Source organism: Poecile atricapillus, chromosome 1, assembly GCF_030490865.1.
Source record: "Poecile atricapillus isolate bPoeAtr1 chromosome 1, bPoeAtr1.hap1, whole genome shotgun sequence".
In the NCBI taxonomy this organism is placed as follows: Eukaryota; Metazoa; Chordata; class Aves; order Passeriformes; family Paridae; genus Poecile; species Poecile atricapillus.
The window spans coordinates 33,557,512-33,569,015 of record NC_081249.1 but is presented as its reverse complement, the minus strand read 5'-3'; the positions used below and the strand labels follow the sequence as shown (position 1 = coordinate 33,569,015).

General features: G+C 43.8%; 1 protein-coding gene across 8 annotated transcripts in view; it reads right to left on the bottom strand.

Moving 5' to 3' along the window:
* Window positions 1–7,005: 7,005 nt before the first annotated feature.
* The window catches only part of JADE3 (jade family PHD finger 3), a 64,530-nt gene continuing 60,031 nt past the window's right edge, over window positions 7,006–11,504 (bottom strand). For all 8 annotated transcript variants that reach the window (XM_058854612.1, XM_058854569.1, XM_058854559.1 and 5 more), the window contains one exon: window positions 7,006–10,465. In XM_058854612.1, the coding sequence (XP_058710595.1) occupies window positions 9,573–10,465 (893 nt within the window). In that variant the 3' untranslated portion in view covers window positions 7,006–9,572. The remainder of the gene's footprint in view (window positions 10,466–11,504) is intronic.

Genomic DNA, 11,504 nt, shown 5'->3' with positions numbered 1-11,504 from the left:
GGCTGGCCTGCCGGGCCCTTCGGGATCCTCCTCTCCCGCAGGGCCAACGCCTGGAGCCTGCCGGGCGCCGGTCCAACACCAGCGGCTTGCACCCCCGCTTCCGAGAGCTGCTGGGAGGGGAAAAAGGGAGAAGAGCTTTCCCACAGCGTGGCCAGGTTTGTCAGCCCCCAGAGAGACTGATTCCCGAAAGGCCTGGTTTCTGCCTGCCTTCTTGCTCCGGTGCAGGCGGCCACAGAGACTCGGCCCTGATTTCAGCACCTCGGTTATCCAGAAATCCTGGGCCTTCATCGTGACCCATCCTCTTTTACTCCTCGTGCTGTATAGTCTCAAAAAATTCCAAAGGCACGAGGCAAACAGCTGGCATCAGAGTTTGCAGACGCAGACATCTGTTGCGCCTGCTTATCTCTGTGCCGTGGCCACTACAGCTCCCAGGCCTCAAGTCTCAAAGCAGTGGGTACTTCTTATAGCCCAAGTCTCCTCTTCAGCATCCCATGACATACTGCCTTTTGTCCATATTGCCTTTTGTTTTGGGGAGATGGTGATCTCCATAGGGATCAGTGACATTAAGTGGCTTCAGTCTCACTGCTCCGTGCCTGGTTTGTCTCCTCCTGGAAACTCAGGAGCACAAGGCAGGCACGGCCTGGCTTGCTGCTGTGTCCCCACAAACCAGAATTAACTCAGCTGCTCCAAAACTTGCCTCTTGCCCATCCAGACTCCAGTTTCCAGCTGGCTCATGTAGCAGCCCCATTATTCAAGGGGCACTGTGCACCAGTAATCACATAGCACTCAGCAGGGTCTTTTAGGAAGTAGTCCCCACACAGCTCCTCTTAGAGATTTTATCTGTTCCTTATCATACATCCTCCTCTTGGCAATTATCTCTTGTTGAATATTTTTATTTAGTTGCCTTTATTCATAAAGCAGGTGGCCACAGTCTGGGCTTCACTTGGTCACGGTTTTTTCTATTAGTGGTACATTTGGAAAGTTCATGGGCTACATGACCTTACCAACAAGTGTTTCATGTAGGCTTCTTCTGATGGAGTTCTGATGTGATATTCATTAACTTTTTGTCACTTTATCTGAGCAGTTAGGCTTCTATTTTATAGGCTTCCATTCCTTCAGTGCATAACATTGAATTTCTCTTTCTGTCCTACTGCTGCATGTACAACAAATAGCAGGATTTCATCTCAGACCTGAGGCCAGCAAATCATTAGCAACAACCAACACAAAGAAACTAGTTAAAAAGTGCCACATCTCTCTCCTTTTTTCCATACATTTTAGAACATGGAAAGAAGACGCAGAAATTAAAAAAAATAAACAAAAAAAACCATATGTGAAGAATTAAGTACAATGAAGAACAGTTACTGCTTCTTACAAAGCTTAGCCACATTTACTGCTCTCCCATAGTCTTTGCACACTATAAGGCCATTTAGGATACAATGCAAGAGCTTACTGAATCCAGTCTCTCTGTTCCTTGCTGACTTAAGCATTTGCCAGCATGGTTTGGAGGCATCAAAACAAGCTGTGTGCTGGCACACACCTTGGGAGAAAATTAACAGCTTCTGTAAGCACTAGGTTACAACACAAACCCTGTGCCATGTATTTGGAGCTTGGATCTCTAGTTATATGGGACAGCACCCCTACTCTGTCTTCTCTGTAATGGCCAATCCAAGCTTGTTGAAAGGTAGAGGAGGGAGGAATCCATGGTGAGGTGCCTTCACAGAGAGCATGAGATGAGGTCTTCTGCCAATACAAGCTCACTGTGGGAGAGAAGAGCACAGAAGTGGCTGCCAAGGTTGTGCTGCCTTGTGCCTTCCCCACTGAGAACTTTGCACTGTTGCACCGCAGACACAGAGTAGCCACCGTGTGGCCTCCAAATCTGACTGATAGGGAGCTGACACAGCACCTCTGTGGCTTCCAAAGACAGGCTGGTAGTTTAGCATTTACCCCACATGGTGGGAGGGAGCAGGGAAGTGCTTATCTACAATCATGAAGAACACAAAGAAGAGATATGGGATGTGGGAGGCCTTGTAAGGTGTCACGGTCCTCCCCGAGCCTACAGGTTCCCTCAGCCTGCCAGAAGCCATTACCCTTCTTGCCAGTCAGAAAATGCTCAGCAGTTCTGAAGAACAGCTCAGAGCACCACAGAGCTGGAAGAATCTCCCCACCATCAAAAACTGTAGGCAGGAAGAGATGCTGAACTATTTCAGGCCCTATAGAGACTGGGTTTTACTTCTGCTCATTCCTAGGAAGTTGCAGTTGTTCTCTCCTTTTACGAGCCTGATCCTGATATTTCTTCATCTTTAGAGCAATCCTTGTCTTTTTTCCTTCACCTGTAGTCCTTACTACTTTTAGTCCTTCCTGCTTGAAGGTGTGAGGCCTCTATGCCTTATCCATGGCTGGTATGAAGTGCAAATTCTGTATATCAGCTGTCTGTATCCCAAGAGCTCCCTCTGAATACAGAGTCTGTCAAGCCTCCTCAGCAGATGGGCAAGCTGAGAGTGGGGACTGCGCCCAGGGCAGTGAAGCCCAAGGAGCCACTACCTCAGTAGAAGCCTGTTAAATCTATTAGGGAAACCAGAGTGGGCACATGGGAATTCTCCACTAGCAGGTAATACTGCATTTGGGGGTGCACAGATGGAGGGACGAGCAAAAAACACTGAGCAAGAGCAGAGGTAGAAATATGAAATCAGTCACTGCAATCAGTTGGCTGGAAAGCAAGAGTTGGCACTGCCGTGCACTTGTTTGCAGCCAAGTATAGTTCTGGGAACTCGCTTATGTATCCAGATCAAGTTTTATTTATTAGCAAGCAACAAGTAACTCCAGGAGAGATCAAACTGCTGAGAAGTTTCAATTGTTTACTAGTCTGGATGATCACAGTTGTGTATTTAAATATAATAAAACATTTGCCAAAGTACTCCATTTTCCTGTTTGCAAATGTCTGCTTAGTAGTAGGTGGTACCAACAGATTTGTGCCCATTGACTAATTTATGTGTCTAACACTTACCACTGTCACACAAATTAATCCAGAATGTATTAAGAAGCTCAGAGAGGGAATCTTTTCTACAAAGGATTGCACCAATCATCATGAAATCATATTGAAGTATTTATCCTTTAAAGACCGGTTTTCACAAAAATGACAATTGTACCCTGTACTCATTACAGTTTATTACACAGACTTCTTTCAGCACAATTCCTTCTGTACTGGCCACAGGCTCATGAAAAAGCATCTCTCAATAATACAATGCTTAAGCAAGTGACCCTTCCCACTGCAGCCAGTCTCCCCAGTGCTTCATGAACACCCTCACACTGTCACACACACACCTCCAACATCTTTGTCATGGAAGCAGCAACACATGCAAGTTTCTGCAGCCTTAAACTGCCTCACAAACCTGGAGTTCCCAGGCTGAGCCTCTCCAGACCTCTGCTCTGTACTGGGAGCAGTTGGGCAACAGGGTGCTTCAGGAAGCATTCTTCAGTGGAGCACAGCCAAGGCATTTTTCATTTATGCCTTACTTTTCTGGTCTTTGGACCCCATGTGACCTGGATTTGCATTTTAGTTGCCCCAGGATAAAAAAAAAAAAAAAGAGCATTGATATGTGCTACAGCAGAGGTCATGCAACAGAGCCAGGACTTCAGGGACAGGTAGCATCTTTCATTCAAATAACTGATATGAATGAAAGATGAATAACTGAAGCAACAGTGTTTTCAGTGTTTGCAGCTTACAGGCATGCAAATCCTTCCTCTGGCCAAATAAAAAATAAATTTCAAATTAACTGCAGATTTCGGGTGATTTCACAGAGCTTTAATTTAAGATGTTCAACCAGACAATTACAGGAGTCTGGTTTATGTACTAGCCATTTGTAATGAGTGTAAACTATAACTTGCTTATTAATATCCACACTACCTGGCCCATCCAGCTTTTAGGCATCTGTGCTTCCTTTAACCAGGAGAGATGTCTGGCTTATTGTAGAATCGAAACAATGCCCCTACTTCATTTGAGAGGAGACAACAGAACAATAGCTGAACCAGTTTTAAGGAGGGTTTGGTCAGGCTCCATTCAATCGGATGCAAATGGAGCCTAAAATGCCAGTGACGGGGTTCCCAAACTACCCGGCACCACCCTCTGAGATAAGGAACCACAAAGGAATACAACCACAGTGCGGTTTCAGGTGAAGTAGGTGGGCTAGTTTAGAGATGTTTTTCCCTCTCAGATGACTCATTCCCTCACTAGGGCCTGCACTTCCCAAGATATAATCAGAGCCATTTTCCCAAACGGCATATAACAGTTTTTCTTTTTATAGGTACTACTCTTGAAGTCTGTCACAAGCTCAGGAGCTCTCAGATAACCAGGAGATTTCTTGATGGCACCTTCCTTTTATGTTACTATTGTGCTAAGTTTTAAATTCTTCCTCAGGACACTGGCCCACTGATTTAGTGAGCAGAACTCTAGAACTGTTACGGAACTGTGAAATTACAACTTGTGTCCTGCTCCCCAGTGCTCTTTTCTCAGGTTAGGATGGGTGGGGCAGCACCTGAGGAAAACAACAGAAACCAGAAAAAATGTCTTTAGGATGTTTAAGCCAAAAGAAACCATAAAGGTGTCATTATGGAGCCTACCCAGAGATTTAAAACAATGTATATCAGATAAAACAGCCAAGGCGAGGCAGATACCCAGCTCCAAGGCTGCTGAGAAAGCAATGGAAGGCAGGGAGGATCTGCCCAGCCTGAAACAATAGAAGAATCCCAGAGAAAGGGCAGGGCAAGGTGGATCCAGGAGGTTGTCCCAGACAAAAGAAGCCGACTGGAAAAAGGAAAGATTATCTGGAAGCTGCATACACAGAGGCAAGGAAACTAATGAGCAAATATCCAAGGCTGCTTTTCCTTCTACAACCACGTGGTCACACAAATTTATTCAAGCTCTCTGCTGAGGGGTGAACTTGAGGAACAGAAACAGGCATTTCAAACAACCTACCCAACCGCTATGTAACATTTTCTTTCAGAAGTGTGTGCTTGCAGTCACTTTAATCCACCTGTCACATCCCACTAGATGCACTGACTTGGTTAGGAGCAGAGCCTGGCAGCACAGCCAGAATCATCTCTGCAAGAGGGACATATCATCACAAGAGTTTCACTTCAGGAGTGGCAAAAGTGCTCAGCCATGAAGCTGGTGTAAAAGGAAGGTTCTGAAGCAGTAGTAGCAGGGCATCTCTCATGAAACCAGAGCCCAGAAGTCTGTGTCTTCACTTCTTCCTAAGGAAGCTGCACTGAAGCACTCCATTGTTTTCCATCTCTGCCCTTCCCCGGTATTTTTCCCTTGCATGCCAAGCTCTGTGGTTGTGCAAGCAGCTTTTGTTCCTTAATTCGCATCAAAAGCATATTTTCCTAATAGATGTGTCAATTCACTGCAGTGCTAAACCTTTACAAGTACTGGGATCAGTGGTTTCGCTGGATTATCTTCGAAGCTCCCAGAGGAAGGCTTTGAACACTGGGTCCCTCCCAGGTATCAGATCCACATCATGTGTCTACAGAACAGCCTGCACATCCAGGCCAGGTCACCAGAGGTACCACATCAAATCAAGGGAATGTTTCAGGCTTAATAGCTAAACAATTTTAATTTCTCCTTCAATTGTTTGGGATTCATGGTGCAAAGAAAACATTCTACAAGTGATATACACAAGTATACAAGAACGGAGAAACAGTTCTTTTAGGGCAGAAATGATGGTGCTCAGAACCATGGTGCAGTCTCTTTAGTCCTTGGCCCATGTTACCATCAACAAGTAAGCCCACTGAGTTATTTGAAAAGACTCTACAAACCAATAGTAGCTGTTTCCAAATTAATGGGGACACCAATCTCCTTCCTTGGCCCTGTCTTTCCCACATCCCAGCCACAAGCAGATGGTATGTGGAGAGAGAATTAAAAGCCACCAGTCAGAGAGTCACAACAAGGAAGTCTGCTGCTGGTATCTGTTGCAAGATGCCTTTAGGGAAGAAGAAATCCTGGTCCTGAAAAACAACTGACAGTTCAGTGTGTACTGCTTCTTCCTAGTGCTGGATTTTCTTCCCTTCTGTCTGCATCTTTACTGCCTTTTCCCCTTTTTTTACCTCCTGTTTGCTTTTCAGCTGAGGGATTTGAGCTCTATTTCATGCAAGCTTCACCAGCTGCAGTTCCATCCTGCCTGGGGCTACCTGCTCAGTCACTCCAGTCCTTAAGCCAGTCCACAAGTGTGTTGTTGGCCACTCAGCTCTGACTCACTCTGCTGCCACCACCAGACCCATCGCAGGCAGGAGCATCACTGCTGCCTGCAACACCCACATTGCAAATCCCATCCTTCTCTTCAGCTGCAGAGCCATTCAGAGCAGGAGGGATGCTGTGGGATCAGTTGTGCAGCCAGCCCAGCACCTTTTCCTCCACCTTCTCGTTTTGCCTTCTCTGCTCCAGCCCAGGGAGCAGCTCCTCTGTGCCAGAAAGGTACCTCACAGCACCGGCCTGTGGGAGCAGGGGGAATTACAGCAAAAGGTCAGGTAAAACCGACAGGAGCCCGGGAACCTGCTCACCCCACTCTGCCCTTTGCACACAGACTGGCGAGTGTTCAGCTGCGCACGGCTGCGGGGGTACAAGAAGAGGGATCAGACAGAAGGCCTGGCTGCGGCTCTTCCTCTATAAGTCACTTTGTCCGACCAGGGAAAACCAGCCGTCCTACAGCATAAGCAAATACATTGAAAAGCGAGGCCAGGGCAGCAAATGGTCTGTTACATTTGCTCAGCTAGGCAGAAACGAAAGCCAGGCTTGCACTGTTTGCTATACACAGCAAATTAGTGCTCAGCGACTCTTTTTTTTGGGAGGCTGAAGGGGAAGGGTTTGCCTGGATACTTAACTTGTTAAAGTATTGCCAAATCTGCAGAAATAATTTAGTCCTGATGGACACAGAACTGATGAGTTTTACAACCTGCCAGACACAGAGAGTAAAGCCCTGAATAAATCACAACAAATGAAAATATTGTTAGCAGTTTCATAATTTAATGAAAAAGTACTTGTAAAAAGGGGACATCTGAAAAAGACCGAGTCCATCTTGGAAAATTGAATATATATATATTTATATATATAAAACAAAATGCAAAAACACAACAAAAAATTGACAAATAAGGTTAAGAGGTAATACTTCAAAACAGTTAGCCACCGAATGCACAATAAAAACTAGCAAATGCACTTTGGGGACAATACTTGAGAACTACATAACCAAGGGCTCCTTCATATGTCTATTAAAATCATGTAAAAATAAGCAAAACCATTGCCCAGACTGGAAACAACTGAATTGATAACCCCAGAAGAGCAGAAACGCTGAGTTTTGCTGAAGCACCATTTTCCCTCTCTTCTGTCATATGCTTCCAGCCACAAAATAACATGAACACTTTGCTGACCTCCCAGATAAGTGTTCCCAATAAAAGCTTCATAAAATTTCATGGCCAGTGAGAGAGGATTACTAATAAATATTGAAGGAGAATTAAGAGAATCAGAACCAGAATACAAATGAACAGACATTTGTTTACTTTCTGAATGACCCATGGCTTAGAACACAAAGCATTTCCCATAAAAATAAAATATGTGGAAACCTAAATTGCTACTGCATATTTACACCAAAAGAAATATTTTTGAAGATACAGCTATAGAAAGATCAATTACACAAATATACATAAAATCAAGAATTAAAAAAAAAATTAAAAAAAAAATAAAAAAAATTAAGATGCATGAAGCAAACAGAGCAGATTGGCCAAGTATACTTTTTTTATTATTTCACTACTGAAGACTCCTCCAGCCCCTGACCTGCTAGTGCTATTGCAACTAGGGAGATTTCAAAGTTTAAAACAAATCTGAGAATCTCGTTGCCATTTCCCAACCTAAAAGCAATAAATTAAAACTATGAAGCGAAACAAGTTGCTGTTCAGATCCTGCATAGTCATCTTCACACTGTGGGGGGAATGCCTTTTTGTTTGTAGACAAAAGTGAACCCTCAACAGAGCTGTACAACATGCCCTACACGACCTATGGGTCATTTCAGCCAGTGATGTGGGGACAGAAGATGCCTCTTTATGAAATGTACAGCATTTCAGACAAAAACAGTGCAGTTGTTTTGCTGATCAACACAATACCATCTGTAAAACAAGAAGTTAGTTTGCATTCAAACAAAAAATGCCCTGTCTTTGAAACAAATAGAAAGGGTTTCATTCCCTTCCCTTCTCAACTCCTCAGTCAGTATTGGCTAAAATTTAATCACCATTTAACAACTGCTGATTTTAAAGGACATACAAAAAATGTGTTAGACTGGGAAACAGCAACTGATCCAGAGGTTGAAAAGCAGCGTAATAAAATAGTAGATTTTCAGCAATTAAAAAAACCCATTTTTAATTAAACCATCATACTCTAAATGATGACTGGCTAAAATTTTACAGACCTAGATGCCAGAAGACTCCTATGCCTGTGTTCAGGCAACTAGGGTTGAAAATTTGCACCTGAAAAAAAATCAGCTGAAATTATTTCTAATTCAGCTGACTTTAAAAATACCAGGTAAAAACACCTCTGGATATGAAATCTCAGTTTCAAGAGGAACCTGGCATCACCGGTGATTGCCTAAATGTAAGTGTCAAATAGCATTTTTCTTTGAAGTAGTACATCTACTTTTGTAAACACTATCCACAAAATTAGCCATCTGTACTTGTTAGCTGGGTAAAATATTTACAAGTGCATCCCACAACAAGCATCTATGTACAGAGATTAAAAAAACTGAAGTACTAGAAGTTGTATATTTACAAAATAAGCGAATTATTGTGAAGAGAAACACAACCTTCAGCAAAAGCAGGGAATGGGGGCACGTCTAGAGGTCAGCGAGTTTGGCAGCGCCAGCGACGCCTGCTTCCGCCCTCCGCAGGGAGCCTGCAAACGCCACTGCAGGCAAAGCCTCCTGCAGAAGGGGATCGTCTCTTAGTAGTCACTTTGGGCCTGATCCAGCAGAGCACACCGGCATGCGCTCGGATATCTGAGCACAAATGTTCCTGGGGAAACCAGCAGGACTTCTCACATGCTTAACTTCCTAACACAGCCGCAAGTGCATTGCTGGATCAAAGCCATACTGCAGGTGCCATAACAACGCAGTTTCAGTGTCTCCGTTTGCAGTCTCTTGCAACACCTTAGAGCAATGCAAGGACTTCTTTAAAACCTGTCCACCACCACGAGACTGCCTCCACATGAACACAGTGCCTTGCACTTAAGCTGGCAAGGTGGAAGCGGTTTCCTGAATTTCTGCACAGTTTACCGCTTTGTGCTCTCCCAGATGTTACCCTCTGATAAAACACACGATTGATTTCCACACGACTTTGTGGATAACTGAGCTAACCTTGCAAAGACTGCAAACCAATTCACAGTTGAATAAAACGACTGATTTCTCTCCCCTCCCCCATCCCCTACTGCAGCTCTTCCTAAATAGGTCCTAGACTATTTTCCGGAACCTTTTGATGCTGAGCTTTGCACTGGTACACTGGAATACATAAAGTCTAAATTACCCCGTGGGGGCTTCTAATCACCTTTGTACCGAACTGTGAGATATCATATTCTTTTTGTTTCTACTGTGACAGTCTCTTCCAAAGTCTTTACTCGGGCTTTCTCTCTCTGAGCTACTTCGTCTTAACCGCACTTGCTCTTTGTTTTCATCACTTTCTGCTTCAGAGTCACTCAGCTCTAAGTCAGGACAGTACCCATCATTGTCCTGGTATGGAGCACCTTCAAGTGTCTGCTTGCTCCACAAGCGATCTTTTGTTGCAAGTCTTCTTGTTGGCTTTTCACAGCACCGGAGATCTTCCGTGGTCCTCACCAGACTGTTGGTAGCCTCTTTAAAGGACCGGCTGAAATGTTCTATGGTGGATTTTCGGAATCCACTCTGGCTGGCCAAGTGAGCCGTGAGCACAGACTCTTGTTCGTAGGATGTCTGGCTGGAGCTGTCTCTCTGGCTCACATCTCCAGCCCTGCCCATCAGACCATTGGATTTGGACACCAGCCTTGAGTTCTCCTGCTGCACCCGCCCATTCCCGATGGACGACTGTCCGTGCAAAGCAGCCTGGAGCGCTAAAGGCTTCCCGGATGGCTGGCCCCGGTGAAACTCCATCAGCTGCGTGGGGCCAGAATCCTTTACTTCGCTCCGAGGCTTGCCAATCCCTACCAGCAACCCGTTACTTCTGCTGTCGTGCTGATACCTGGCATAAGATTTTGCTTTCATTTCAAACGATTCCTTTGACATTGGCACACTCCGTTTGCTGTAAACAGTGCTGTTGTTGTCAGGAGAAAGCGGTCTGTTGCCAGGCTTCAGCGAGTTATTTTTGCAGTCTCCTAATGCTAATTTGGGCATTTTTAGCTTCAGGGTGATCCTGGGAGGTGGGTAGAACAGTGTGTTCTCTAGTGCACTTGTCAGTGTATGGCCTACAGGAGAAAGAGGCGAGGAAGCAGAAGAAAAAGAAAAAAAGGCTTTTTTAAAAAGGGTAATTTCTTTTGTCATCTGTATCAAGTTTTATAGTCCATTATACGATCATGCAACAGTAAGAAGCATTTGCAAATAATTAGTGTGAAATTATTTTAGGACACTAAGGAAGAGCTGGGATAACCAAACTGTTCCAAATTATCTACAACTTTGGAATTTAGGTAAGCATTTAAATATTTTCATTAAAAACAACAATGCGCCCTTTTTACGGGGCTTTAAGCCAGTGAATTGAACCAGTTTTGAGATATGACTGAAGCTGTTCCAACAAAGCTGTAAAAAAGGTTCATATTCAGTTTTGGATGAAGAAAAAAATGCTTCAAACTGAGTTTCAATTTGGACTTAGTTCAGCTCTCCGCTTTGTATTATCAAATTCTCTAAGTTTTAAAAGTTTTTTACCTCAACACATGAGTTGTTTATGGTAATACATGCATACAGCACCCACTGCAAGTATCAAGCTATTATAGTAAGTATTAAAAAAGCACTTGTATTTTTAAAGACATTAAACAAACTTAGTAGACATTTCTAATAAAATGCATTTACACAAAAGCAAGGAGCTTCAGAGTGCCGCTGCTTCCATGAAGTTCTAGTCTGGTCTAAAACAGTTTAAAAAATCCATAAAAAACCTTATCAGTACTAATGACACCTATCCATGTTTCAGGGGCAGAGAAAAAAAAGCATGAAGACTTCACCCTAAACTGGTGAAGTATGTATCTTGAAAGACGAGATCTCAATTTTACATAGTAAAATAGCTGCCTTTCCTATTAAAAAAAAATAAATCCCAGTAACTACACCGGTATGCATATGCTCTTCCTCTTTCCAAATACTGTATTCTTTATTTTAAAAAGTTGCTGTAAATGTGAAAAGCAGAGTGGGGTTTGGCACCTGAGCATTCCTAAACAGTTACTAGTCTCTGTTAATAACCAGAGCACTTAAACTCTTTTTGAAGAAAGGAGAGCAACTGCAGATGGCAAGCTAGCAAAT